Source organism: Aspergillus undulatus (assembly GCF_047715775.1).
Source record: "Aspergillus undulatus strain CBS 261.88 unplaced genomic scaffold BDV17scaffold_53, whole genome shotgun sequence".
Classification (NCBI taxonomy): Eukaryota; Fungi; Ascomycota; class Eurotiomycetes; order Eurotiales; family Aspergillaceae; genus Aspergillus; species Aspergillus undulatus.
The window spans coordinates 133,437-159,956 of record NW_027396657.1 but is presented as its reverse complement, the minus strand read 5'-3'; the positions used below and the strand labels follow the sequence as shown (position 1 = coordinate 159,956).

At 51.8% G+C, this 26,520-nt stretch overlaps 10 protein-coding genes across 10 annotated transcripts; 7 read left to right on the top strand and 3 right to left on the bottom strand.

Annotated features, from left to right (window-relative positions):
- Positions 1 to 570: 570 nt before the first annotated feature.
- BDV17DRAFT_300278 (Zn(II)2Cys6 transcription factor domain-containing protein) lies at positions 571 to 2,876 on the top strand (the record flags this gene model as incomplete). The annotated part of the gene is made up of 6 exons (XM_073764022.1): positions 571 to 590; positions 723 to 756; positions 796 to 1,284; positions 1,323 to 1,509; positions 1,578 to 1,871; positions 2,009 to 2,876. The coding sequence occupies 6 exons, from the start codon at positions 571 to 573 to the stop codon at positions 2,410 to 2,412; spliced, it is 1,428 nt and encodes a 475-aa protein (XP_073612357.1). The 3' UTR covers positions 2,413 to 2,876.
- Positions 2,877 to 5,260: 2,384 nt separating this feature from the next.
- BDV17DRAFT_184152 (uncharacterized protein) lies at positions 5,261 to 6,653 on the top strand. The gene is made up of 2 exons (XM_073754992.1): positions 5,261 to 5,283; positions 5,492 to 6,653. Exon 2 carries the CDS (start codon positions 5,785 to 5,787, stop codon positions 6,646 to 6,648), a length of 864 nt encoding a protein of 287 aa, XP_073612356.1. The 5' UTR covers positions 5,261 to 5,283; positions 5,492 to 5,784; the 3' UTR covers positions 6,649 to 6,653.
- Positions 6,654 to 7,045: 392 nt separating this feature from the next.
- Positions 7,046 to 7,998, top strand: BDV17DRAFT_184127 (uncharacterized protein). The gene is made up of 2 exons (XM_073754991.1): positions 7,046 to 7,343; positions 7,644 to 7,998. The coding sequence occupies exons 1-2, from the start codon at positions 7,274 to 7,276 to the stop codon at positions 7,904 to 7,906; spliced, it is 333 nt and encodes a 110-aa protein (XP_073612355.1). The 5' UTR covers positions 7,046 to 7,273; the 3' UTR covers positions 7,907 to 7,998.
- A 9-nt stretch (positions 7,999 to 8,007) lies between these two features.
- BDV17DRAFT_294414 (uncharacterized protein) lies at positions 8,008 to 8,622 on the bottom strand (the record flags this gene model as incomplete). Its single annotated transcript, XM_073762828.1, has 3 exons — positions 8,008 to 8,112; positions 8,196 to 8,405; positions 8,467 to 8,622. 3 exons carry the CDS (start codon positions 8,620 to 8,622, stop codon positions 8,008 to 8,010), a joined length of 471 nt encoding a protein of 156 aa, XP_073612354.1.
- A 679-nt stretch (positions 8,623 to 9,301) lies between these two features.
- BDV17DRAFT_272087 (uncharacterized protein) lies at positions 9,302 to 10,722 on the bottom strand. Its single transcript, XM_073758847.1, has 2 exons — positions 10,431 to 10,722; positions 9,302 to 10,347 (listed from the first exon to the last, which is right to left on the bottom strand). The coding sequence occupies exons 1-2, from the start codon at positions 10,615 to 10,617 to the stop codon at positions 9,878 to 9,880; spliced, it is 657 nt and encodes a 218-aa protein (XP_073612353.1). The 5' UTR covers positions 10,618 to 10,722; the 3' UTR covers positions 9,302 to 9,877.
- A 30-nt stretch (positions 10,723 to 10,752) lies between these two features.
- Positions 10,753 to 14,779, bottom strand: BDV17DRAFT_272085 (uncharacterized protein). The gene is made up of 3 exons (XM_073758846.1): positions 14,051 to 14,779; positions 13,556 to 13,998; positions 10,753 to 13,498 (listed from the first exon to the last, which is right to left on the bottom strand). The coding sequence occupies exons 1-3, from the start codon at positions 14,378 to 14,380 to the stop codon at positions 10,882 to 10,884; spliced, it is 3,390 nt and encodes a 1,129-aa protein (XP_073612352.1). The 5' UTR covers positions 14,381 to 14,779; the 3' UTR covers positions 10,753 to 10,881.
- BDV17DRAFT_183991 (OPA3 family protein) lies at positions 14,756 to 16,478 on the top strand. The gene is made up of 2 exons (XM_073754988.1): positions 14,756 to 15,225; positions 15,288 to 16,478. Exons 1-2 carry the CDS (start codon positions 15,166 to 15,168, stop codon positions 16,059 to 16,061), a joined length of 834 nt encoding a protein of 277 aa, XP_073612351.1. The 5' UTR covers positions 14,756 to 15,165; the 3' UTR covers positions 16,062 to 16,478.
- Positions 16,233 to 17,541, top strand: BDV17DRAFT_184058 (uncharacterized protein). The gene is made up of 3 exons (XM_073754990.1): positions 16,233 to 16,512; positions 16,572 to 16,830; positions 16,895 to 17,541. The coding sequence occupies exons 1-3, from the start codon at positions 16,404 to 16,406 to the stop codon at positions 17,235 to 17,237; spliced, it is 711 nt and encodes a 236-aa protein (XP_073612350.1). The 5' UTR covers positions 16,233 to 16,403; the 3' UTR covers positions 17,238 to 17,541.
- A 19-nt stretch (positions 17,542 to 17,560) lies between these two features.
- Positions 17,561 to 21,680, top strand: BDV17DRAFT_184011 (class I myosin myoA). Its single transcript, XM_073754989.1, has 7 exons — positions 17,561 to 17,948; positions 18,016 to 18,249; positions 18,321 to 18,366; positions 18,429 to 18,911; positions 18,963 to 20,660; positions 20,708 to 20,799; positions 20,845 to 21,680. Exons 1-7 carry the CDS (start codon positions 17,946 to 17,948, stop codon positions 21,625 to 21,627), a joined length of 3,339 nt encoding a protein of 1,112 aa, XP_073612349.1. The 5' UTR covers positions 17,561 to 17,945; the 3' UTR covers positions 21,628 to 21,680.
- A 1,530-nt stretch (positions 21,681 to 23,210) lies between these two features.
- Positions 23,211 to 25,024, top strand: BDV17DRAFT_183967 (S-adenosyl-L-methionine-dependent methyltransferase). Its single transcript, XM_073754987.1, has one exon. The coding sequence runs from the start codon at positions 23,426 to 23,428 to the stop codon at positions 24,641 to 24,643; it is 1,218 nt and encodes a 405-aa protein (XP_073612348.1). The 5' UTR covers positions 23,211 to 23,425; the 3' UTR covers positions 24,644 to 25,024.
- Positions 25,025 to 26,520: the final 1,496 nt, after the last annotated feature.

The window sequence follows — 26,520 nt, the reverse complement described above, 5'->3', positions numbered from 1 at the left end:
AAAATTCATCATGGCAGAAGTACCTGGCCCGACCATTGCTAGTCGTCTAGTTGGAGTAGCTGTTCTATTACCAGAATCTGCATAGTTCGGAGACTGAATTCGCTAGGTCATTGATTTGAGTCTCTGGATATCTACAGAATGGCCATAGCTTTATGACATTGAAAATTGATATCCCATGCGAAAGGTAAGATCGGGTCTCCAATTGATATACCCAGCCTTGGAATGTTTTCGTAGCGCAAATGAGAATCATTAAATCGACCATGTTGCAAAATGGGGTTGAGAGTTTAGTGACGTGTTTGGTTCTGCTTCTGGAAAGTTCAAAGGAGATAGTTCACCCCACTGGTCCGATATAGGAGAAAAGTGAAAGTGGAAACTGGGCAGGTGTACGAAGACATTCAATTCTCTAGAGTCGACATTGGCGACGATCCAGTCATAGTAAGCCATGCATGAACTCCACAGCGCCGCGGCTCCCGAGGCAAATTCGGCTTTAAAGCTTTGACAGCCCGATAGAAAATATAGCTAAAGCGCTTCTCGTCACTGGTTAGTGTACCATACGGACTGCATGATCTGATGCCGACGCGGGTCACGTGGTTCGCCACGTCTGTCATCTTTCGCGACCCGGTTTTACCATACTTTTTCCTTGATCTGCATTGATGCGATGTATGCACCTATGCCCTCGAGGCAAAGACCAACATTGTTCGATCTCACAATGGATGTAAAAGCTGCCGCGAACGAAGAACCAAGGTCGATTTCCCAGTGCAATTGTCGCTCAATGTGTCGCTAACCTCGGTCTAGTGCGATGAACAGGAACCATCCTGCGGGACATGCACCAGGTTGAAAAGGCCATGTGAACCTGTTCGTCGGGAACTCAAGTTCTGCACGGTAACAGCGTCACAAGCACGAGATATTTCTTCCCAAGCGGTGTCCCGGGCGTCCGATATCACGGCAGTAGAAGTTCAAGCTCAAGCGGTTGCCGGTAAAGTTCAGGCTTTCGATCTTGACCTCGTCAATTTTCTGCAACACATGGAAAGGGATATTTTCTATTTGACGTATTGGGAAAATGCTTGTCTCCCTGCTGTACATCTGATATTCAGGTCGATATCCGTATCTGCCTGGGAGCATCCAATGTTGAAAGATGCCATTTTCGCTCTGTCATCGTGCAATTTGAGTCGCATAAGGTCCGAGTACCGAAAACAATCAAGTCTTGACCTGGCGACCTTCAGCCCAAGTCTCGTCCGCCAAACAAGGAGTCAGCTGTATTACCCGTCTGCCACCAGGAAATTTGTCTCTTCGAAGGGCTCTGACCTTCGGTCTCATGGGAGATGGTATTCACGGTCCTTGTTCTCTTCACCCATATTGAGTCCTCGATGGGGAATTTTCAGGGGTCCCAGTGTCATGTTCAGGGACTGACAAACTTTTTCATGGAGCTGCACGGAGTAATCGGAGACGCCATGTTGAAAGCCCTTTTGTCGGCATGGATGCAAGTTCGGTATGTGGTTTGGTGGGCTCGTGCGTATTTCAGCGTGATCGAAGTCATCGGAGCGGGCCATCCATAAGCTTGCCAACAGTTCTTACAGGACATCTTGGGTCACTGCAGGAGCGGCGCCTTGTGGTATTGAGCATTATGTGCGAATCACATCGTCTCAATTCCAAAGAAACTCTTGACCATTGGGGTCCTGCGGTAGCGCTGAGGGATTCAAGCTCTTGTATTAACCCGGGGATCATGGGAAATGGAGCAAGAAAGCCTTTCATGCAACTGGCGGACCAGACGAAGAAACTCGAGGAGTGGCTCTTGTATCTCCCACCATCCGAACAGCCGCTTCCCGCAAATCCAGGGACTTCCAATCTCGATCGATCCAATGTCCCTCTCTGTTTTCAGTCCCATGATGCAGCGCTCAACTTCGCGATTACGCTGTTGCGCGAATAATGCAATGCACGAGCCATCTGCGGCGCCTTCAAACACCAAGTGTCGATCAATCTGGATATTTCCGCGCTGAGGAAGAGTGAGTTCGACTGTTATTGCGGATTACGAAGGGCACAAAGCTAGCAGAGTCTGTCGCGAAGAATAGCTATACAATCGGGTTCTCGGGGCTGATGCAGGCTACCATACTCCGGTGCCGAAACGCGTCCCTTGGGACTGAAATCCAAGAATGGCTGGAAGATTTACAGAGCCTGCAATCTACAGAAGAAGGGGCTTCCCCTGTTTACCAGACATTGGCTGTTGTGAAGGCAGTCAACCAGCGAAGGAACATCGGGCGCGAGATCTTTGCCGTCACTTTGCCGAGGGATGACGCGGGAGAGATACCGAAATCCACTGTTTATAACAGCCAGTCAATTAGCACTCTGCTGTTCCACGAGAGATGTCGGGCTTCAGGGGAGCTTTTTACAAACTGTGTCAGGATTGGTCCGTAGAAGGATGGCGGTTGGCTGGTTGGGAACGGCCAGTAGACGTCCGTGGTACGGTCACGAAGTTGGTGAACTTTGATGGCAACAGCTTGGCACATGGAACTGCACCTTTGCGAGCCGAGATCTCGTTATATGGACCAAGTAGAACATGATGCCAGTTCATGAGCTTCGTTTGCTTGTGAGAAACGCGAAGTACCTACCATATGGTACTTTGGTCAGCGCGCCGTCCGGGAAATCAGCTCGTCTGACATTGCTGGTTGAAAAATAGGCCCCGTCAGGTGACAGTGACAACCCAATGTGCAGAAGACCGTAACGAGGGAGCAGCCTCGCACTGATCCTGAGAAAAGTCCCTCTGTAATGGGTGGTAGTTCTAACCAAGCCTTGGTTGCGGCAGAGCTTCGGATGGCTAACGACAGTCCGCGATGCTGCCTACCTGGGCCTTTGCCTCCTCTCATCCTCGCCGGATAGCGCTGAGACAGTGGGCTTCAGGAATGTCAGCCAAGCACGGCCACTCCTACGGCAAGTCACTGTTGCCGTAGAGGTCTGGAGGAAGGGTGAAGGGGGGTCCCTGATTGGCGGCAGATGCTCCGTCTCAGCCAGTCAGAAGCCCGTAATCCTTTTGGTTCACCCAATCCCTCTTCCGCGTTCTTGCTGGCGAAGTTTTAGCTTTCATCTGTCCTCCCTTGTTGGCGAAGCCTCAGGGGCCAGTTTTCTCCAAGAGTCAAGGTGCTCTACTGCTGGGAGCGTCTCTTTCGCCTTCGTGTTTGCGCCTTCATTTGAGCGTTTTCAACCCCGTGGGCTTTCTCAAACCCGACCAACAGGCGATGCCTCGCTTTGGCCTTCCATGTATGGACACTGACCATTCCATTTTAAGAGCTACGTTAGCTTTTCGGGGAGGGGCAGTCGGGCATTCATTTGTGGCGGTTGCATAGTTATGGCCGTCATGACGTGGGTTGGAGTCGAACACGAGCGATCCGGTTTCCAGGCGCATTTATATGCCCACCGATTCCTCCCGTGTGCCTGGCCAGCGGACAGTCTGACAGCAACTTTGTTCCTCCCCTCCTTGTTTCTCCACAACCAAAGTCCTGGCTCCTGGCGCAGACAATTGCTATCCCGATGTGTATCATACCGATTATCTCGCACCTGCGAGGTCTTCGTGAGCTTCTCGAATTGGTTCGGTAGTGCAGCCATTGTGAAGGATGCCTGGCCAACGAATCGAGGTACGTGCTCATTACAGTCACGCGGCGGCCATAGAGTATGTCTTAGTCGTTTGGCAAGACAAGAGGAGGAACTGGATCCGGAAAACCCTGAGCAAGTGGCAGCCGAAGCAAGACGGTACAAGCATGCGCTTCTCTTACTCGTCGAAACCATTCGGAGAATTCAACCATCGGAAACCTTTGGGCTCATCGACGCCATCCGCAGCACCAACTCTGTCCCCGAGGCCGCTGAGCTTTTAATGTAATTGTCAGAAACAAGTAACTCCTCGGGGCAGAGAAGTACAGAAGAGTCAGGACGCCGTTCTTGACTTACCTAGGACGGTGGGAGCGCCAACCACTCTTCTTAAGATTCTGATCAGAGTCATAAGTTTCGTATAGAATAGTATGCACGATAGATCAACTCTCTTGTCGGCTGTTGAGGTGATTGACGGCCATCCATAGAGCCACGTGAATGCCATCGTATTGCCACCCCTCCACGTGCGGCTTATCTAATGAGTAAAATATAGGTCACATGACTTTTTAGTGCTGCTTCCCGGTCTGAGCTTATTCTTCATCTTCAAAACAGTCAGCACTCAGCATCATTAATTGCAATGGATTATTCCATAAGCTGTGATGCGTTACCTCTCATTTTGTAGCTCTGATATTGCGACACAGCAAGCTCTTCTACAGCAATCGCCATCTTGCGCCCACCTCCCTCGGAGAACCAAAGTCTGGGCAACAAGTAAACACTACGACTCGAGAGACCTCAGCAGCGGATTGCTCGCTTATCATCGCGCTCACCATTTCGACTATCTCGAGATCCGTGCGGTTAGTCTTTTTCGGCCCTTTCTGCTCACTCGGAATGCCACAACAACCGATGCGTTCTCTGGGGCAGCGCTCGGTCGCTCGCTCATCATCGTGTGGAGCGGTATCGGCAAGTGCGCATGACAAATTGGAAGGAGTTGAAGACGACTCGACAGCAGGAGTACACAGGTCACGTAATCCGTTTGGGTCATCCCACTAAAATCACGGGGTCGGCTGAGCTGTATCCTGCCCTGCGACAGCAGGAAAACTTTTATCAGCTCCTTGTTGTGATCTTGCTCCCTTGTCGGTGGCTTGGTATTCCCTGCGCGCGCTCTGTTGAGCCTGACTCGGATCTATCTCAGGCGTCTTGACTCATATTCGATGCGGAATAATAACTTGAAAGCAAATTACAACCGCCAAAAAACGGTAGAGACTCGCTTCCCGTCCCTGTCCGAGTTGTCAAGAATTGTGAGCTTCTTGAATCGTATGGCAGATAACTATTGGCCCTTCATCCTCCAGTCAGAGGCCACGATTTGAAGCCATCGCGGCGGAGCTCGTGATCGGCAGTCCCTCCGGTCATAGCAACTTGCAGTTCATCTCGTTCAGCTCCACGTAGATCAGCGCCAGTTCCACTTTGGCACGCTTGCATCCTTCAAACTTCAGCCAGCCCTCCCCAGAGATCCCACCATGGAACTTTTAGTCCAAGAGGAAGCGAGTGGTGTCCCTAAAGATTGCGACTTGCGAGTCAACAGCGATGGTTGACTGTCAACTGATCGAACATATTGCCACTTGTCGTTTCTTTGTGTTGGATGTCTCTTCCTAGTGCATATGGTGTCTCATTCAATTATCCCTCATCCGAGCCGATGAAAGACCTAGGGTTCGCACTTCTGCAGCTGGGATGCATTAGACCTAGCGACTCCAAATTCCTTCGTCTTACTGGCTCATTGCTCCAGAAATCCTCCGTGTTGTCCCCATGAGTTCGCCGATTTCGTACAGATCTGCAATCCACCCCTCCACTTTCTCAGGGTCCTGCCGTTCCGTGCAAATGGTCTGAGAGCTGACTTCGACAGCTTAGCTGAATACAGAGATTCCGCTCGCAAGGAGCCAATAACAAGCAAGGAGGCTTGACAAGAACACGAAAGAGGCTTTAAAAAAGAAAACATTGACGCCCCGAGCTCCCGTGAAATCGCGTCTTCCCGACTTTGCCGACCCGTCACCCGTCACGCGAGGGAAAGTTCTCCATGGCCAAGCGGAGACTGAGTCACTTACAAAAGGAGGAAATCCCTGCGTGTTGCGGTGCCCCTCAAGTCAACCCTCTCTGCTCCACGAACGGGGGTATCGACTACCGAGGGCTCAGCGGTGAGGCAGCAGACACACAATGTCGGAACCAGAACGATCCTCGGGCCGCAGTCTTGCGCGGCGTCTTCTGCTGGCGGCCCTCGACCGTGAAGAGAAGGGCTACCCTCCGGCAAAGCAGCCTCCACCTCCGATGATGATGGGGGGACACGTAACAACGGGTCCCGTTTATACTGCCCCAGAGTCTGCCGCGACCCAGCCGAAACGCTTAAAGGTCAACAGAACAGACGCTGATGTCCTCATTCCTCCAAGCGATAAACTACTAGTCTTTCGTGCACTTACTGGCATTGAGAGCGCACCGGCCCTAACTGTATCACACCATAGTCCACGGACGGCGCCAAACGTGGGCATTTACACGCGTGTCGTGAGGGCCGAAACCAAAGCTGCGAGCCGATACCGCTTCCACGCTACCTTAATCAACACCTGTCTGGCGATTCAGATTGTGGTAGCCGCCACTTTGACAGCCCTAGGCGCAGCCCGAGGCCCTCACAATGCAATCACCGCTTTCGGTGCAATTAACACCATCGTGGCCGGTATCCTCACCTACCTGAAGGGATCAGGGCTCCCGGACCGCTTGAAACATTATCAGAACGAGTGGCGCAACATCCGAGAATACATCGAGCAGCGCGAACGCGAGCTCTGCCTGCACGGCTGCGAAATGGACGTTGAAGAGGAAATTCAGATCATCGAGCAGATGTACGAGGGCGTCAAGCGTGAAATTGAAGCGACAAAGAGCGGCGGCGACAATCGCGCCTCGGGCCGCGACAGGTCTCCTAACCCTCGCCATATTCTGCCTCATGCCGAACAGCGGAGTCACAGCCATTACACCCCTCGCCAGCCTAGCCCTGCGCGGACTCTCGAGCGTCCTTTTGTTGAGAAGCATTAACGGCCTATGCTCAACCTGATTCTAGGCCAACATCTCGCTCAGCGATGACACATTGCAATGGTATAATAATGGGATATGAATAACGGGCGACTTTTCCTTGAATCTTGATACAGTACACCACGCCGCATATGACAGCCTCCGGATTATCATCATCTAATACCGGCGTCATTTGCGTACATCAACATCGACATACCTATATACATGAATGTATGATAATGCACAGTACATACTAATATACCCAGTCAACTCACTTCAACTCGGCGATATCCCTCTTTTATCATCAAGGAAACCGCCCGGCCCCGTTCAGTTCAGACCCGCAGTTTACAAGATGCAGGGCAGAACCCACTAAGACCAGGCTCGATGTGGAATGATGCTTTCCTTGCGTGCGCAAAAGAGCAAACACAATATGGATCAAATGGCACATATGTACATACATATCCCTTGCCAATCGCAGCCCGACTCAGCCTGCCATAGTTCGCATCGGAGCCGCATATTATATTATCACATGTACAATGGTACATGGTACATGGTGAATACTATACCCAATTACTTCATTCCGCCTCGCCTCGCCTTGGACAAACAACGCAGCCCGTTTGTTGTTTGAGATACTAGATTGTCTACCCCGATGCGGGGGTCAGAGCCGAGTAGACTCATCTCAAAATGGACTTTCGAGCCATGTGCCATGATCTCTCAAGGTATTGACAATCCTTTTGCTGAGGGAGGGATGTATGGCCTAGTGAAAGAAGCAGAAAGAGAGCCTGTGCCTCAATCCTTTTATCTGCGTTTGTCGGGCAGCTTCAGTTGGGGCTCAGGTGCGGTGCATGGCTGAACACTTCTCCTCTCTCTCCCAAGGAGGAAGAGGTATTGCAGTGCAGGTGGTGGGACCAATCCAGATTTGTCGAATCTTTGAGTGTCCACTTTGAGTTGAGAGTGAGTTGGCTTTGTGATCTGTTAGAGGAAGAAAGACGATGCAAGTTCCACGGCTAACCCTATAGTCTGCCTGATATTCCTTGGGTATCATCAGAAAGGTATTCTAATGTTCAAAACAACAAGATGGAGTGAACTCAATTATATAACGCCTGAGAAAACTGAACCACCTACCGCAAGCGAGCTAAACTCAGTTATCTTCACAACCCGCCATTCGAAACCACGACTCAAAGGATGCCCAGTTGGATGCCTTGAGTATTATTATCAACGATCCGAATCAGCCTGCAAGCCTTGGTCCCTTCCGCTTCGAACCCGTGCTCCTTGCGAATAGCGGTCTTCAAGGTCCTAACAAAGCGAACCTTTTCCTCCGCAAAGGTAGAATATCCCTCGTCTCCCGGGAGTAGATGCAAAAGCCTTGTCGCAGTATTTTCGTTACGGGTGGGCAGATATGCGGAGTCCGGCAGTGCGGGAGAGGAACCGAAAATCTGACTGCGTTCGAGGAGGTAGAGTAGGATTCATAAGAAGATCGTGATGCCTCTTAACACGTTGTTAGCATGTTCCTCCAGGCGGACTCTTGGGCTCCGGTCTGGAGAGACATGGATAGACAAATATGGACATACCGGATGGGAAATGTTGGGGTAATTAATCCGATGAAGTTGCCGGTGTGCAAGCTCGGCCGCGCCAAAGGCAATGCAGAGGTCTTTCATCGCTCTTAAGGCCGCAACGCGAAGGTTGCTATTCCAATCCCCTCCGACTTGCGCAGCCAATGCGTTGACCCATTGCATCAATCGCCACAAATCTCTGGCATCGCCCAGCATTCCAGTAGCGACCTTCGTCAACTAGATGTCAGCAGGGCTGCGTGGAGTCGCAAAAATCAGATAAGAAACGCACCATTTGGCAGTGACTATTCGTTTGGAGGCAATCACGGCATTGAGTCGCTTCGGGGGTGTCAAAGTAGCAGTTGGTCACTAGCTGTAGCTCGAAACTCGCATCGAAATAGTTCAGGCTCAATCGGAAACACCGCATACACCCTTGAAAGCTTGTCATAATGAGCTGATTTTGGAGTGGAGGATGATGGGGCTCCATTATCAATATGTATCGTGAGTAAAATGATATGTTGTAATATCTTGGTTGTTCTGGAAAGCCTGTGAGGGGATGAAAGAAGAGAGCACTGTAGGTTGTATGAAGCAGAGGACACCATTGGGAGGAAGGTGCAGCCCTGGGGCTATACAACAAAGATCGCTGTGCGAATTAGTATATTCACTACCATACTGTACTTCCTTCAATGCCACGGTTTTCTATTCTGAAGATATCTTGCCTAAAGAAGTAAGATACACCATTCCGTACGGTCAAGAGCAAGCACTAGCCCAAGCCTGCTTTATTGGGTACTAAGGCTTTGTCTGAGTATACCTGTCTTGCCTTCACCTGCCTGGATATAAGTACCAGGCAGTTCTTAGTTACCCGCCTTTTCCCGCTCTTTATCTGAGTAAGGTCATAAGCTACAGCCCTCCGCTTTGCTTATCCCATGCAGGAGTCTTGCCCATTGTTGACTTTACTCCAGGGATCTTATCGTTCTATCCTACTCAGGCCTTGTGTCTACCCTTTGCCTTGCTCTGGTAGGGGAGTTTTATTCTAAGCTGTGGGTACTGGGCACTGGGTACTAATTAGCAATATAATTCTATACAGAGTAGGGTAGAGTTCTGAAACTATGGCATCCCAGGAATTTGCTGAGGGTTATATTGTATTCAAGGAATTAGACGAAACTGGAACTCAACTACATAACGATATAACAAGCAACCTGAACCGAACGACCAACCAAATCCCCTCTCACAAAATTGAAAAAGACCGGGAAGATCACCCACCAACAAGTGACAACACCCAAACAAAGCATCCTGAGTGGACAAATGACAAGGCTGATGTGCATGCAGATCAACAGGGCCCAACCCGTGTATGGCCCCCAAGGGCTCCAACGGGGGGAGAACCAGCCAATCTGGGCTTGTGGATGTGAGACAGCGCTGATCTTCGCGAAGGATCAATAATATTACAGGACTTTCTATAGATCTGTAGATAAATAATGGCTAGGCTAGATGCGAATGCGAATGTGAATATGGTTGAGTAAGGGAAGGAAAAGAAAAATGTCCACTTGGCTGTGGATGGGTATATACCGCTGAAATGAAAAAGCGAGCGAACGAATGGGGAAAGAAGGGAAAAATCAACACCGACTGGAGTCAGGATAAGACCCGATCGACCGTCCTTAATCCCTTCACTGGACAAAACAAAAGAAAAAAAAAAGATAATCCGCCTACAACAACCCAACAACCACAACCAACAAAACAACAACCCCCAACCCACCAACTCTCCCTCTCGACATCGACCCAGCACCCCCCGTATAAGCCGGCTCCTCACCAACACCCTCCAACTTCGGACTCCCAGAAACAAGCGTCACACTATAACTCGGCCACGGCACCACCGAGCTCGTAGGCAAGGGCGTCGAAACAAGCGTGATGCTGTTCCCCGATGTAGGCGGGACGGTGGGTGGTGGGTAGAGTGGTGGTTCGGTTGTACCGCTGGGGCTGTCGCTGGCATATGTATCGTTGCTGGTGCTGTGGGAATGAGGCGGGGGGAATTGCGTTGTTTCCGGGGGTGAAGTTGTGCTTGTTGGGAGGATGGAAGGGAGGGAAAGGCCGTATTCGAGCGCGCATGATTCGGGTGTTTGGTCATTGGGGCAGCAGAAGGGGTCGAAGAGGCAGAAGGTTGAGGAGGGGCAGGCATCTATTCCGTTCCATGACTGTTAGTCAGATCCGAATTCGACCGGGAATTTCTCCGCTTATTTGTTTTCCTCTGGTTCAACGTACATGTTCCCCCAGGACAGCAGATTTGTCCCTCGTCGGGGTTATAGCAGACGCCGCTGATGCCGCAGATTGGCCAGTCGGCGGGACAGCCAGCCTCAGTGTCGAGGTGTAGGGCACGTTTGAGGGCGGCAGAGTCAGACGCGATGGTCTGGCCCGCCAGGAAGGGGGCCAAAAGGAGGAGAGCGATCATAGAATGCGTGTAATGTTGAGGCGCTGGAGAGGCGAGGAGGAGAGGAGAGGAGAGAAGGCGGCAGTTGAAGCGGCGGGTCTTAAGTCTTGGTCTTGGGAGAACAGAGCACCGCGGCTAGTCTAAATACAGTCCGAGGATAAAGTCCTGCTTAATTTATACAAAATCAATGCTCAAGTCAAGAGTAGTCTTATATATTATCCGCGCCTTGAAACATCCAATCCATCAATCGCCCAATTGCCCTAAGGTCATCAGTCATAACATAATCTATAAACCTGCTGATCGCAGTCGTTCCCGTAGCGCTTCGACTTCTTCGCTCTCTTCAGCGCTACTGCTTTTGTTGTCTCTCAGCGACACCGTGCGATATTCCCCGTCGCCTCCAGGTGCGCCCACTGTTACCCATACAAACTTGCTGCTGCCACCCCCGTTCGCTTGCGCTCGCTCTTGGGAGCCCTCCCAGAACATCTCAGTGCCTGGTCTGTCCAGCGACGCTTGGCCCCCCAGTCGACCATGGCGAATCCAATTTTTCAGCACATCTTTGATGAAACTAATCTTCTGCAAGAAGGAATTCGCTTCCAGAACCTCCCTGATCCGTTCGTCCAAGGCGCCACCGCTGGTACCGTACGCAATACTGAGGAATGTAGCGATCTCGTCTGAAACCACAGCTCGTGTGTCAAATCCAGACCGATGCATCTTTCCTTTCGCCGCAAGGTAGCGTGCCGCGTCAGGTGAGAGGTGGTAGAAGTCCATCCACGGCGATGAATTCCTTGTACGACCGGGCGCCAGTACCAATTTCGTGTGGTCCGGGAAATTGAACTGGAAAGCCCCATCGCCAAATCCCCAGACACCAACGTTGCCTAGTCTTTGGTAGAACTTGATGAACTGTCCAGGCTGTCCACCTGTCTCTGGCTCGTCAAGCAAGCCCTCATCGCCATGCCGGCCAAGGGACCCAATCATGTACTTTCCAAACTGATCAACGAGCTTGACCCGCTTGATCTTCTCGGCATCTGCGTGCGCACGACTGACTCCGGAATCCGTACGAACCTTGACTGCCCCAGTAGATCCTTTCACCTCAAACAATGATGGCTGTATCAATGCTCTACGGATGCCACCACGGCATTCGGACAGATCGTCACTGCAGTTCTCATAAAACTCCACCAAGTTTCCGTGACGGGGGACCAGCTGGTCGGCTTCAGAATATGGGCGGGCCTGTGAATCACCTGTCTCTTTGCTGCGAGCCTTGCGACGAATGTGTTTCTCCCCATCCCGCATTACTACGCCGCTGGCAGGCTGTCCGTTCTCGGCCTTGAACACACAGCCGACACTGCCATCATCGAGCACATATCCAATCCCGTACCGGTTTGTATAGTCAACCCACTTGATGACATAGGCGTGTGGTGGCCGTTGCGAAGTGATTCGCCGCCGGGCGCTTGAATGAGGCACCAAGTTGGATAGCATATTTCTTAGTTCTATATTCACGTCGTCTAGCGACGACCCTGGCAGCAACTCACAAGGATCATCTGGGTGGAGAAGCGGATGCAACCCGAGAGCCGAGCGCGGTTTGTTGCTGGATGACAGCGAAGCCTTACTCCCAGATCGACTTACGGGCTGAGCTTCAGGCCGTGACCGTGGAGCTGGCCCGTCCCTTCGAGTTACTTCGGGATTGGGCTGTCGCGCTGGCGGCTCTCGAGAATCCTTCTGGACCGATCGCGCGGAAGGCTGTCTCGGTCTCATCGGTAACTCGTCTAAACCTGTAGACACGGTCCGATCCTTTAGTATAGCGATGGGTGGGGCGGCGACCTGATTCGCAGCTTCTAACTTACGAGATTGGGAGCGCGTCTTTCCCACCGTCAGCATACTAGGCGCATTGCTTGCTTGAGGCGCATGAGGTACGACGTTTTCCGTAACCCGGATTGATCTCGTGCCATATGAAGTGGCGGGCCCGCGTCGAGTTCGAATCGGACGATCAGCTAAACCTCCAGTTGGTACTGGAGGCACCGAACCCGCGTTGAGCCCGGTGTCCCGCAAATCGGGCATGGGTTTGACGGCTGCCACCGGTGGGTCGCAGAGCGAAGTCTTCTTCACAGTACCTCTGCCTGTGGACGCCTGCTGCCGAAGAGTCGCTGCGTGGCTCTGCGATTCGTTTCGTCGCTGTTGGGCTGCTGCAAGAGCCGCTTGTGTTCTCGACTGGGAAAGATTGGTAGTTCGAAGAGATGTGCTACTGCTTTTGCTCGACAGCATGCTGCTATCGAGAGAGGAGTCGTCTCTGCGCATTGGCAGCGACTCTGGGACGCTCCAGTCGCCAATCAGCGTATGGGGATACTTATAGACGATGTCCTCAGGAAGAGGCATCAATGGCTGAAGACCCTTCTCTTCCTCAGCAAGGCACTCGGCGAATCCTGATTTGGCGGAGTTGTGTCCAACTGATTTTCGCGCCGTGCCGTCGGGCTTTCGACCGACGCCGCAGGAACTGTAGAAGGCTGCTTTACAAGTCCGATATCTGAGAATTGGATCGTCCAAGTCCTTGATGTAACTTGAGAACTTCTCGTCAAAGTCCAACCCGTAACCGAAAGCCATAGAGTCCCCATGCGGTTCAGACATTCTGAGCCAATTTGGCTTCTGGACGCTGCACGACGGATCTAGCCTTCGCGGTATACAGCCATGATACATATTAAAGAATGGGTGCTCGACGATTTCATCCGGTTCAGGGCGTTCCTGCTCCTCGAGGTTAAGGCAACAGCTAACCAAGGACTTGGCTTCTTCCGGAATGTGATTCGCGCACTCCCCGTCCTTGGGCCAGACATATGTCAAGTTTCTAACTTTTTTGTAAATCTCCTCCTGGGTCTTCGATTGAAAAGGTGGGTAGCCTGTAAGCATTGCAAAACTGTGAAGATCACCAACGTTAGCCAAGTCCAATCCCCCAACCCATAAGATGGCCTACCAGATCACACCCAGCGACCAGATATCCACTTTCTGTGTATGGCCTCCTTTACTTCGGTCCAGAACTTCTGGAGCGATATAGTTCGGCGTTCCGCACAGAGTCTTTCTCCTCTTCTCGTCCTTCTCAGACATAATCATAGCTGCCAACCCGAAATCTCCCACCTTGATGTCCATATTCCGGTCGAGGAACAAGTTCCCCATCTTCAGGTCGCGGTGCGCAACATTGCGCTTGTGCAGGTATTTGACCGCGCCGCAAAGCTGGATCATCAGTCGTCGAACTTCCGGCAAACTCAAGCATCTCCGTTTTCGCACCATATCCATCACTGATCCGTTCGGGCACAGCTCAAGGACAACGTATATACACTGGTCGAAGGCGAACGCTCGGTGGAAGCCGACAATGTGAGGATGACGCATTTTCGAGTGTATTTGGAGCTCTGTCCGAAACTGCGAAGCCTTCATTAGCCCCTGACAATAACATATAAAAATCAAATAGTACCTTCTCTTGCATCTTTTTTTGTGTCATCTCCGACTTCACAACTTTCATTGCGAACACGCGACCGTTCCGCAGCAGCGTCCCTTCATAACAGATTGCGAATCCTCCTTTGCCGAGAAATGCGCCGGTTGAGTATCGCTCTCCATCATCTCCAGGCTCCAGAATAAGTGCCGGCGGTGGCGGCGCATGGTTTTTGGCTGACGACGAGGCTTTCGGTGCGGCGTTTGCTGCTGCTCCTGCTGCTGCTGCAGCGTTTTTATCCAAGACTTTTCGCTCCATAGACGCTTTCGGCTTGATCTTCTGATTAGTCGAGCGTGGAGATAGAGCTTCCATCGTTAGGTCGGGGGTCTTTCTTTCTGTGAAGTCTCTCGATTCCCTCGCGGCCGTCAAGTTATAATGATCTCAAACAAATGGGCGGACGGGTCCCCAAAAGCATGCAATCGTAGGGGTCATCGATTACGGTTGGTACAATTAATTGCAAAGCGGACGGGGTATATAAACATGGGTGTGTGGTATCCCTATAAGACTCCGATCATTAGTACTTCGCAAGCCGGACTCCGCAGAAGGGGATAAGAGGATAGATATGGAGGCAAGCGCACCAAAAAAGTCAACAATGAAGAGTAACAATGACGCTCCAAAACAGAATATGCATGTAACGCCGGACCGACAGTCTTCAAGCGAGGTGGGGGACACCAGACCGGGAGGGACTTAAGGGGATGGCAGACAAGCGCAGAGGTCACTCGAGAGTCTTGCGACGATGAAAACGTTTTCCCCAAAACAGTAATCGATAAACACTCGGACAGGTGACCCGCAACAACGGCATTGCTGATGTCAGCAATTGAGCATGCACAAGCGCCCGGAAATGCTTGGGTGCAGCCGACACCTGAGCTAGCCGTCTTGGGGCAGTTGATGCCTGACGATCTGCCTGGCCTGGACGAGGATGATGATGGCGGTGCGCCAGGTGCGGGCTTTTCGACGAGCACCGATTCTCCGACTAGCCATATTATTCTGACTCACGGCTGACCCCTACAAACAAATTGGCTGCTATGGACGCTCTGTTATTATCTTCTTGACCTCAGCTGCACTGTCTATCATACCTCGCCCCTCCGCAAGCCACCATGTCCCTCACGCTCAAACTTTCGTCCCTTGTCATCCGCACCCTGTCGAAGCCGATAGCCGTGCGTCACCGAGACCCTTACCTAGCCGCATCATTCAGCGAAAGTATACTGACCCCGATAAGAATCAAATAAAGGCACAGGCTCGCGAGCATGAACGATTCCGGCGGATTTGTATCTCCATGGCGCAAGGCCTTCATCGACTCGACATGCGCCTCCGTCTAGGCACAATTCGCGACAATGCTGCAGCAACGCGACGAGCTGCCGCCGAAGTGGAACTGCGAAAACACAAGCCCACATCACCGACTGTCAAGACGCAGGCTGACGCAAAGGCCGAAGAAGAGGCCATTGCAAAGGCCAAAGCTGCCGCGTCCGAAGCCGAGAAGCCCGCACCGAGACCTCACATCCGGCCGCTGTCGGAATCGAAAGCTATTGAATCGGGCGCAACCTTTATCAGTGAAGGCTTTCTGTTCCTCGTCGCTGGTGGTTTAATACTTTTCGAGTCATGGAGATCTCGGCGGAAGGAGAATACCCGCAGGGATGACGTTGCGGCTCGGCTTGCCGAGCTTGAAGAGACCGTTGAGGTCTACAGAGAGGCATTCATATCTCTTGAGAAGAGCGGGGATCTTCCACAGTCATCTCGCCGGATTCTCCAACGGGTGATAGAGGACGTGGAGCCGGAGCCAGTAGTGGTAGCAGAAGAGCAGGGATGGCTCTCAACAATCGCATCATATTTGTCATTTGGTCAGAGCCCAGAGCAGCAGTCTGACAAGGATGTCAAAGAGGACCAAGCCGTGAAGCAGGTCGAAACCGTCAAGCCCCTTGCTACCCTTCCGTCACCGGCACCGGCGCCTGCTCCAACAGGCTCCAATGCAGCTACAGGAAGCAAAACGGCATAGATTTGTTGTTGACGCGGCTTTAGGGATCTGGGCACCATTATTCTGATTTGAAGAAGTATTTGACTGAAGCACTATGGCGCGTGCCTGGTTAGTGTTAATAGAAAGTCTGCAGCTTTGGAACTATAATGCTATATGTACTCGCATATATTTTATTTGTATATAGAATCTCTCGCATTTCTGGCGTTTCTGTTACTGGCGGATACCCCTCTCAAGATGATATGTGGGATTCCGTGCATGGGTCAGGTGTTGGTTTTCATCTCTACATAACTCTACCTAATCAACTCCGCTTCATCATCCTGGACCATAAATTCCTCGCTCGATATCATCGGCGTTCCCTGCAACATGAACAATCCTTCAAGGACTCGGGCTACTTACAGCCCGGCTCTTCGAGAACGTTCGGTATGGAAGGTCATTGGACCTGTTCTAGCAGCGTCTTCAGACACCGTTGATGGTCGGTCCTGTCCCTTGCGGTACGCAAAGGCGTTCACCACCTGATAACCACGTTATTAGAAGCACGCACTATACAATCCAGCGACTTCACCTTTCAGCAGGAAAACAGCGCTCAATGCCTACAGATTCTCCTCATTACCCAGTCCTCGCTTCAGGAGTCCGAGAAGCAGAATACCGGTCTTCGACTGAGACACTTCACATCCTCTTCCGACCCAGCATCGAGTTCTAGAAAAGCAATTGCATTCCTTCTATCAGAAGAGCCGTTCAACAGTGCCAGCAGGAAATATAACCTGGACGGACTTCTAGCCTTGCAAGTACTGTACGGTCCCCACGTTCACCCGAACCATTATTGGCTTTTTGACTGATCCTGCTTCTTGAGTTAGTATGTTCGAGACTCTCACGGCTCCTCTACCAGTGATTTCAATTTCCGATGCGCCCTCGCTCTTTCAGTCCGTCGACGAGTATATGATGAATATCGAGGATATACCAGTGGCCGGTCCGACTCTAGGCGACTCCGTTGCGTTGCTAGCTCATACTACGTCGGACTATCCTCGCAGTATGGATGAGCAGACGCACAATGTGTTGAGTGACTTATTTCCGTCTTTCAGGAAACTGAGCGCCGCGACTCGGATACAAGAGGGTCAGAGGCTTCTCGTAGAGTATCTTGGACAGGATATAGCGGAGAAGATTGTGAAATTCTGGCAGGAGGACGTGTTAAGGGATTGAAGTGTGGTTGTTGAAGGAGTTGTCGGTGAATGCGCTGAGATATATATTGCCACAACCTTGAGCTTCAGGCCGAACGAGGCAGCAGAATTGCCTTCCACAATTCCGTGAGATTAATCTTAAGTTGAATGGCAAATACAACACCATAGTGAATACGGATTAATAGAGTTATGGCAGGCTGCCACTTTTATGGAGTCACCGGACTGGCGGCTCATCCGGGGTTGAAGATGACGAAATAGCGCCAGGAACGCAAAGGGTTCACGCTTTTGCCGCCCGGCCCAGCCAAAGGCAGCAAGAATACCAGCGGGTTATTAGTAACAGAATTGGACGGTGATTGCGCGTTGTCGGCCTAAGAAAGACACCCAACGGTGCCACACGTGCAAGGAGTGTGGCGCAAGCGGTGCCCGTTGATCGAAGAGTCGACCAAGACCAAGACCAGACCTGGAGTTAGCAGTCTCAAGTCCTCCACAACGTCATCCCTCAATCCCTCATCCCTCGTGCTCACTTCCACTCTTTCTTTCCTACTACTTGCATCTTCTCGTATTCTTTTCCTTTTTCTTATTCCTCTAAATAACCCCGCGGGGACTGAATCGTCTATTTCCTGAGTTCACACCTCCTGGCCTGAGCGTTATCTTTATTTCCGTCGTGAATTGATAGGCCAGATATCTTTGTCGCCTGGCGCAAGTTTCCGGGTGGTCGGTAACAGTCACAATGGTGAGTCTACTCAAGCAGATTCAAATTGCACCGGCGAATAGTCGACTAACCGCAATGTTTACTCCAGGGTCACTCACGACGTCCTGCTGGCGGGGAAAAGAAGAGCCGCTTCGGTCGCTCCAAGGCCGCCGCTGATGTGGGCGACGGCCGACAAGCGGGGAAGCCGCAAGTCCGCAAGGCCGTTTTCGAGAGCACAAAGAAGAAGGAGATTGGTGTTTCAGATCTTACACTACTGAGCAAGATCTCCAACGAGGCCATCAACGACAACCTGAAGCTACGATTCCAACATGACGAAATCTACGTAAGCCGCCCTTGCGTGGAGGGGATGAGCGAGCAGTGGGCACCGTGTGGGCTAATGCGCTTCTTCAACAGACCTATATCGGACATGTGCTGGTCTCTGTCAACCCTTTCCGGGACTGTAAGTGAACTGACCTTGAATGTTTGCTGCGACATCTGGCTAACTTACTGCCCCCTGACTAGTGGGTATCTACACCGATAAGGTCCTTGACTCCTACCGGGGCAAGAACCGACTCGAAGTCCCTCCTCATGTGTTCGCCGTCGCAGAATCGTCGTACTATAACATGAAAGCCTACAAAGACAACCAATGCGTGATTATCTCAGGCGAGTCCGGTGCCGGAAAGACCGAAGCCGCCAAGCGGATCATGCAGTACATCGCCAGTGTATCCGGAGGAAGCGATTCGTCGATCCAAGAAACAAAGGACATGGTTCTCGCGACCAACCCTCTACTTGAGTCGTTCGGTAACGCGAAGACATTGCGCAACAACAACTCCTCACGTTTCGGAAAGTACTTGTCGCTGGAGTTCAACGGATCAGGCGAGCCCGTCGGTGCCAACATCACAAACTACCTACTGGAGAAGTCAAGAGTTGTGGGCCAGATTACGAATGAGCGCAACTTTCACATCTTCTACCAGTTCGCCAAGGGCGCGCCGCAGAAATACAGAGGTATGCTTTGACATCGTCTACTGTTGGGTTGGCGCGCTAATACACGCTTAGATGCGTTCGGCATACAACAGCCTCAGTCCTACCTATACACGAGCCGATCGAAATGCTACGATGTTCCTGGTGTCGATGATGTCGGAGAGTTCCAAGATACACTAAATGCGATGAACGTTATTGGAATGTCGGAGGCGGAGCAGGATAACGTATTCCGAATGTTGGCTGCGATTTTGTGGATTGGAAACGTTCAATTCGCCGAGGACGATTCTGGAAACGCAGCTATCACAGACCAGTCGGTGGTGGACTTTGTCGCATACTTGCTTGAGGTGGATGCTGGCCAAGTCAACCAAGCACTGACTATTCGCATGATGGAGACCAGCCGTGGTGGCCGTCGCGGCTCTGTCTATGAGGTCCCGCTGAACATTACTCAAGCCTCGGCTGTACGCGACGCGTTAGCAAAAGCAATCTACTTCAACCTCTTTGATTGGATTGTGGCGCGCGTGAACCAGTCTCTGACTGCTAGGAGTGCGATTGCGAACTCTATTGGTATTCTCGACATTTACGGCTTTGAGATCTTCGAGAAGAACTCGTTTGAGCAGCTCTGCATTAACTATGTCAATGAGAAACTCCAACAAATATTCATTCAATTGACCCTCAAGGCCGAACAGGAGGAGTACGAGCGCGAGCAGATTACATGGACACCTATCAAGTACTTTGACAACAAGGTAGTGTGTTCATTAATCGAAGACAAGCGCCCTCCTGGTGTCTTTGCTGCTCTCAACGACGCTTGTGCGACGGCGCACGCCGATTCTGGAGCCGCAGACAACACCTTCGTCGGCCGATTGAACTTCCTCGGCCAGAACCCGAACTTTGAGAACCGACAGGGACAGTTCATCGTCAAGCACTATGCCGGTGATGTGAGCTATGCTGTTCAGGGTATGACGGACAAGAACAAGGACCAGCTTCTGAAGGACCTGTTGAACCTTGTCCAGTCGAGTGGTAACCAGTTCGTTCACTCACTGTTCCCGGAGCAGGTTAACCAGGATGACAAGCGTCGACCACCTACTGCCAGCGACAAGATTAAGGCGTCCGCCAACGATCTGGTCGCAACGCTGATGAAAGCTCAACCGTCGTACATCCGAACCATTAAGCCAAACGACAACAAGGCGCCAAAGGAGTATAACGAGGGCAATGTTCTCCACCAGATCAAATACCTCGGTCTACAAGAGAACGTTCGTATTCGTCGTGCTGGTTTCGCTTACCGTCAAACCTTCGACAAATTCGTGGAGCGCTTCTACCTGCTATCCCCCAAGGCATCCTACGCTGGCGAATACACGTGGACTGGTGACGTTGAATCGGGAGCACGTCAAATCCTGAAGGATACGCGAATCCCAGCTGAGGAGTATCAAATGGGTATCACAAAGGTGTTCGTCAAGACGCCAGAAACTCTGTTTGCGTTGGAGGCCATGCGTGACCGCTACTGGGCCAACATGGCTATCCGAATCCAGCGTGCTTGGAGAAATTACCTGCGCTATCGTATAGAGTGTGCTATCCGCATTCAGCGCTTCTGGCGCCGCACTACTGGTGGGCTCGAGTTCATTAAATTGCGTGACGAAGGCCACAAACTTTTGGGCGGCCGAAAGGAGCGCAGAAGAATGAGTATTCTCGGTTCTCGACGATTCCTCGGTGACTACGTGGGTATCGGCAACAAGGGTGGTCCTGGGGAGATGATCCGCGGTAGCGCGCAAATCAGTAGTATGTATTACCCTCTCCTCTCAAGAGCAACCGTGCTGATTCTATAGGCTCTGAGGATATCCTCTTCTCCTGCCGTGGTGAGGTTCTGGTTTCGAAGTTCGGTCGCTCCAGCAAGCCTATGGCACGCATTTTTGTCTTGGTACGTGCCTTCATGCTGTCGATGAACTATTACTGACATATGCAGACAAACCGACATGTATATATCGTCGCCCAAAACCTCGTCAACAACCAGCTTGTTATCTCCTCGGAGAAGACCATTCCCATCGGGGCTATCAAGGCAGTCAGTGCTTCGAACTACCGCGATGACTGGTTCTCGCTCGTTGTGGGTGGGCAAGATCCGGATCCGCTGTGCAACTGCGTCTTCAAGACCGAGTTCTTTACCCATCTTAACAAAGTCCTCCGCGGATCATTGAATCTGAAGATCGGTCCTCAAATTGAATACAACAAGAAGCCAGGCAAGTTGGCCACCGTCAAGGTTGTCAAGGAACCATCTGCATCGCAAGTCGACAGCTACAAGAGTGGAACGATTCATACTGGCCCCGGCGAGCCTGCCACCTCGCAATCTAAACCAACTCCACGAGGCAAGCAAGTCGCCGCGCGACCGGTCACGTCGGGCAAGCTTCTTCGACCAGGTGGCCCAGGTGGTGGACCATCCAAGCTTGCGTCCCGACCCGCTCCGGAGCGTCGGCCTATACCCCAGCCCACACCCCAGCCAGCCGCACAACCAACGCCGACGTCCAGGCCCGTTCCTCAACCTGTTGCAGCTGTCGCCGCTTCGCATTCACGCAACTCCTCTACCGCTTCTACACGGGCACCACCACCACCGCCGCCTCCTGCACCTCCGGCTACCGCCGCGGGTCCGCCAAAGGCAAAGGTTCTATATGACTTCAACAGCGATAGCAGTGGCATGCTCTCGATTCGCGCGGGCGAACTCGTCCAGATCGTCTCCAAGGAAGGAAATGGTTAGTCCTCCGCATCCCTCTAACTAGATACCCAACCCAACTAACGTTTTTACAAGGTTGGTGGCTCTGCATGAACCTCGAAACCTCAACCCAGGGCTGGACCCCAGAAGCCTACCTTGAAGAACAAGCCCCTCCCCCTCCTCCCGTCGCACGCCCCACCCCACCTCCACCACCACCGGTTGCCCCCCGCGCAACCCCAACTCCCTCAGCAGCAACAAACGGAACCGTTGCAGCCGCTAAATCCAAGGCTCCGCCGCCCGCACCCCCAGCCAAGAGACCCAACATGGCAGGTCGCAAAACGGCTCCTGCGCCGCCTCCAGCGCCGAGGGACAGTGCCGTTAGCATGAACAGTGCCGGTGATAGTTCGGGCGCTAGTGGACGGGGCACGCCGAATAGTGTTTCGAATGCTAGTCTTGCAGGTGGTCTTGCGGAGGCTCTTAGGGCTAGGCAGAGCGCTATGCAGGGGAAGCATGATGATGATGACGATTGGTGATTGATTGGTGATTGGATTGATTCTGTCCGCGCATTTTGTTTCCTTTCTCCTAACGTTTCATCTTTTTCTTTTCTCCGAAAATGTTGTTCCTGTTCCGCACTTGTTTATTAGACGGGTTTTCCATGGGGAGCTCTTTTCGTTTCTCATCGCAACATTCCATTCCATTTTCTTGTCTTGCCTTGTCTTGTCCAGCCTGGCTTTTTAGCATAGACACTCTATACCACTGAATCAACCTGGCGGGCACGGCTATACATGATTTACCGCTTGCATACCCATTTGCTGTATCTTGGCTGCTCCATGGGTTACTCGCTGTATGTAGAGTTGGTGAGAGTGAGGAGTTAACCTGCGTCCCGTACATACAACAAAATATGCTTTATTATACGCTGTGTGCGTAATGTCCGGCTTCCTGGAATGTAGTTTGGCGACTCGGGTGAACGGATCTTCATCTAGGCCCTCCTCATCAAGGCAAATGACGAAGAGCTCCAGTTGCTTCAGGGTCAAAGAACATGATCTGTCCTATAGCCTCTGAGTCTGGCCTGCATAGAAGAAAATTCCACCGGGCTTATTAGCCGTGCCAGTGACCATGTTCATACTCTTACGAAGTGGCCAAAAAGCCTGGCGGGTCTTTACTATACGTATGAAGCAGGCCAGAGGCTGTATAACAAAAAGGCTGACCATGTGGATAGTGGGTAATACCATTGGGAGGCCTGAGCTTCGAGCTGAACCTCTTTGATTCGCTCCCCCTCCAAACCTCCGAATCGTCATCAGCGAAGATATCCGATTTACCCCTTCATAGAAGTCTAGGTCTTGGTCGAAGCTATTGAATTGAATATGCACGTTCGCCATACCGACCTCCATATGCCTTCGAGCCGATGCCATAGGGCCATGACCAGACTCTCAAGAACCACCTGCACTCTTTATTCTGTGCTCCAGCGAACCTCCAACTATTTCAATGCTGCAGGCTGACAGCTGGACTCTCACCTTCGCGATCATGGTCATACAACCTCTCTCGCTCCTCCGATAATTGGATAATTGACGCTCTAATTCACAGGGGTTCATTATCGCCCCTTTCATGCGGCCGGTTGTGAAAGTGCACGAAGCCAGCCTTATTTCTGACATGCAGCAGCTCATTCATTTTTACCCTCAAGCTGAGTCTCTCGGAGCCTCCGCTTACGCAACAACGGCACAATTTCTGAAGTTGGAAAGCATGCCACTTGTCAGGCGGGACTCATATTCAAGGCCTCCCCGCGGCGACCATGGTCTTTCGTTGTGCGTAAGTCTTTTCCCGTTTCCCATACACCATCCTCAAAATGCAGCCAGGAATCAACTCTCTTCCCCGGACTGGTCTCGCGGCCCTCCTCGCACAACTCGACTTGCCAGGGGAGATCCAGCTCCCTAATGGCTCTATTGTCGCCGTCTGTAACGGTAATGGCTCGCCAGCTCCAGTCTACCGCGTCATCTTTCGTTCGGAGCGCGCGCTTCGTACGCCCATGAATGAGCTCGCCATCGGTGAAGCCTACATAACCGACGCCATCGATGTGGAAGGAAACTTGGGCGCGCTCTTTAGCGCTCGACAGCATCTGAGAGAGAAGGTCCCATTGCGTCAAAAGATCCAGTTCGCATACGACTACCTCCGGACAGCGACGAAGATGAACAGCCAGGCGATTGTCGAGCACTACGATCGCGGCGACGAGCTGTACCATGCCTTCATCGACAAGGACTGGCGGTTCTACTCGCAGGGTCTGTTCCAGTCTGGGATCCCGGAGAAAAGCATCGAAGAAGCGTCGCGGCACAAGCTCAACGTCATGTGGGATCGACTGGGTCTCAAAGCCGGCATGCGAATCCTCGATATCGGCGGCGGATGGGGCGGCGTCACGCAGTACTGCAGTCCGCGAGGCGTGCACGTCACAACGCTGACCCTCTCCCACAACGGCGCTCGATACATCCAGCAGCTCATCGAGGATAAGAATCTCTCGGGCCGAGCTCAAGTATACCTTCAGGACTTTCTGAACCATAACCCGACAGAACCATACGACGCCGCCGTCTCGCTCGGCTCAATCGAGCACCTCCCTGATTACCGCCGCTTCGCACGAACCGTCTACGGCGTCCTCAAGCCCGGCGGGAGGCTGTATCTTGATGGCTCCGCAACAGTCACAAAGTTCGCCGCGAGCTCGTTTACCAGGAGGTATGTCTGGCCTGGGGCGCACACGTTCATGACGGTGCAGGATGTTATGGGCGAGTTGCTACTGCATGGGTTCGAGGTTATGGAGATCGTTAATGAGACGCGCGACTATAGTCTTACGATGTTTGAATGGGCGAGGCGTCTAGATGAAGCGAGGGACGAGATTATCGCGGGTTGGGGCGAGGAGACGTATCGCGTCTTTCGCATTTTCCTTTGGGGAGGAGCGCACGCGTTTGAGACGAACTCTCTCCAGGCGTATCATATTGTTGCTGAGCGGACACCAGAGAAGGGACCGAGGCCGGGGACTTTGAAGAGGATTGTGCAGTTCCTGGGGAAGTTGCGGTAGACCTGATTATGTTTTGAGTACACCCCTAGAGTTATCGCAGTCAGGATATATCCAGTGAAGTAGATAGATACGGGGTAACACAATTGGAGTAAGCAAGCAGAAAGCACGGAGCTCAAGAACTCAAGACAGTCTCATAGTCATACCACGATCCAATCCAATCACCCCCTCGCACCAAGCTCTCAAGACTCCACCGCGTCGTCAAGCCGTCGATCTCCCCCATTTCCTTGCCCCCAAGCAAACAAATATAGAACAGGCTGGAGCTTCCCATCAAAACAAGTCGCACAGCTTCAACTCCTGGAAACTGATTCGCTGCACGTATCTGTCACCTTGCAGTCTCCTGAAGATCACCGGCCCATGTTGCGTCATGCCGCGTGTCAGGATTTGAGATGAGATCAGGGCAATCAAGGGGTGGAAGGTAAACAGAGTTCACCTCATGTTAGGTTGAAACAACCATACCTTACCGGAACTCAACGACGACATCTTTCTTTTTCATTCAACTCCTCCTCCTCTCCCCCATCCTCCATCATCATCATCTTTCTCTATCCCTCTCTTTCTCTTCGACACCACCGTCCCAACTAAACACCCACCCACTACCTACTCAATTGAACCAAGCACCAACAAATCATCATGCAGCTCCTCACCCTCCTAACAACCCTCCTCGCCACCTCCGCGGGCCTAACATCCGCTCTGCCATCTGAATTCAAGGCCCAGATTTCTTGTATTGGTGTATGGCTCCCTTCCCATCCAATTAAACCTCCATTCTATCCCATATTCTCGCGAAGCAATCTCCAAACTTGGTATGCTAATGTTTTTTATTGGGACGGATAGCTCAACGATCGCATGTGCAACAACTCAACTATAAACCTTACCTGCTGTCCGCCTTTGACGTGTGGAAGTGATGCGGTATGTTATTCTCTCCTCTTGTTTTGATTGTGATTTCGGTTTTGAATTTGGTTTTGGAGGGCGATTGGGTTGTGAGTGATGCTGATGATATTGTCTTGTTCGCAGCGATGCCATTAATTGATTCGATTCAATACGCTCGATCGGAACTGCGGCGATACGGACGACTACGATAGGGTCAGTCAAGAAAGGTCTAGGGAATGATAACAAGGATGGATGGGTTATGCGGTCGGTCGATCCGTCGTGCTGAAGGATAGTTGTCGGGTTCGACTCATGGTGAGGGGTTGCATACCGTGGAGTTGATTGATGACTGTTCTGGGGCGCGGAATTGATGTCCATTCTATCGGGGATGAGACGCTTCAATCCGTCCCTACTCTGTTCTGTCCCGTGCTGTCCTATGCTGTCGAAGAAATGCAGGCAGGTAGGCTTCTTTTCATTTGCATAACTTAGTATGAATGTAATAATATTTCAATTTCAGTCCGGTCACGGGCGAAGATATCCACTGCTTGATTGTGATGCTGGCGTATGGGATATGATTCTCGGACGGTGGTCAGTGCCGGCTGTTCAGGGTCCTACGGATAGTACGGAGCAGCTTTACTGCTTATCTTAGTCCAGGGTATTGGGGTTGGTGTATACCAGATCGAACCCCGCCATCATGTTCTTGACGCAAGCATCCCTTCTGGTCCAGACTGAAAGCTCAACGTACGGTGTAGGTAAAGCGATGGTCGCCTTCCGGAGTTCGAAGTAGCTTCATGGGTACAGAGCAAATCCCAGGCTTGCAATGTTGCCGACGAGGTTTGAACTTAGGCAGCCAGGGTTTCATACGGTTCCGTTGCTTTGGTCCTTGGCCCCAATGAGAACGGCATCATGTGTTAGGCTCACGGAGAAGTTATCTCTTTACCGACGTTATCTCCAAAGAAGATCAAGTTCCTTCTAAGGGCGGTGTTTGACAAGCCCCCTAGTCACTCGACGCATGA

What these genes read in the sequence shown, in the direction of transcription:
- BDV17DRAFT_184011 (XM_073754989.1), top strand. An exon ending in CGGTAGCGCGCAAATCAGTA is followed by an intron (nt 20,661 to 20,707) that starts GTATGTATTACC and finishes CTGATTCTATAG; the next exon opens with GCTCTGAGGATATCCTCTTC. An exon ending in TGGCACGCATTTTTGTCTTG is followed by an intron (nt 20,800 to 20,844) that starts GTACGTGCCTTC and finishes TGACATATGCAG; the next exon opens with ACAAACCGACATGTATATAT.
- BDV17DRAFT_184058 (XM_073754990.1), top strand. Translation starts at nt 16,404, where the DNA reads ATGAACAATCCTTCAAGGACTCGGGCTACTTACAGCCCGGCTCTTCGA. An exon ending in GTCTTCAGACACCGTTGATG is followed by an intron (nt 16,513 to 16,571) that starts GTCGGTCCTGTC and finishes CCACGTTATTAG; the next exon opens with AAGCACGCACTATACAATCC. An exon ending in CTTCTAGCCTTGCAAGTACT is followed by an intron (nt 16,831 to 16,894) that starts GTACGGTCCCCA and finishes TTCTTGAGTTAG; the next exon opens with TATGTTCGAGACTCTCACGG.
- BDV17DRAFT_184127 (XM_073754991.1), top strand. Translation starts at nt 7,274, where the DNA reads ATGCGGGGGTCAGAGCCGAGTAGACTCATCTCAAAATGGACTTTCGAG. An exon ending in ATGTGCCATGATCTCTCAAG is followed by an intron (nt 7,344 to 7,643) that starts GTATTGACAATC and finishes CTAACCCTATAG; the next exon opens with TCTGCCTGATATTCCTTGGG.
- BDV17DRAFT_184152 (XM_073754992.1), top strand. Translation starts at nt 5,785, where the DNA reads ATGTCGGAACCAGAACGATCCTCGGGCCGCAGTCTTGCGCGGCGTCTT.
- BDV17DRAFT_183991 (XM_073754988.1), top strand. Translation starts at nt 15,166, where the DNA reads ATGTCCCTCACGCTCAAACTTTCGTCCCTTGTCATCCGCACCCTGTCG. An exon ending in CCCTGTCGAAGCCGATAGCC is followed by an intron (nt 15,226 to 15,287) that starts GTGCGTCACCGA and finishes GACCCCGATAAG; the next exon opens with AATCAAATAAAGGCACAGGC.
- BDV17DRAFT_272085 (XM_073758846.1), bottom strand. Translation starts at nt 14,380, where the DNA reads ATGGAAGCTCTATCTCCACGCTCGACTAATCAGAAGATCAAGCCGAAA. An exon ending in AAAAAAAGATGCAAGAGAAG is followed by an intron (nt 13,999 to 14,050) that starts GTACTATTTGAT and finishes AAGGCTTCGCAG; the next exon opens with TTTCGGACAGAGCTCCAAAT. An exon ending in TGGTCGCTGGGTGTGATCTG is followed by an intron (nt 13,499 to 13,555) that starts GTAGGCCATCTT and finishes TGATCTTCACAG; the next exon opens with TTTTGCAATGCTTACAGGCT.
- BDV17DRAFT_183967 (XM_073754987.1), top strand. Translation starts at nt 23,426, where the DNA reads ATGCAGCCAGGAATCAACTCTCTTCCCCGGACTGGTCTCGCGGCCCTC.
- BDV17DRAFT_272087 (XM_073758847.1), bottom strand. Translation starts at nt 10,617, where the DNA reads ATGATCGCTCTCCTCCTTTTGGCCCCCTTCCTGGCGGGCCAGACCATC. An exon ending in CTGCTGTCCTGGGGGAACAT is followed by an intron (nt 10,348 to 10,430) that starts GTACGTTGAACC and finishes GGAACGGAATAG; the next exon opens with ATGCCTGCCCCTCCTCAACC.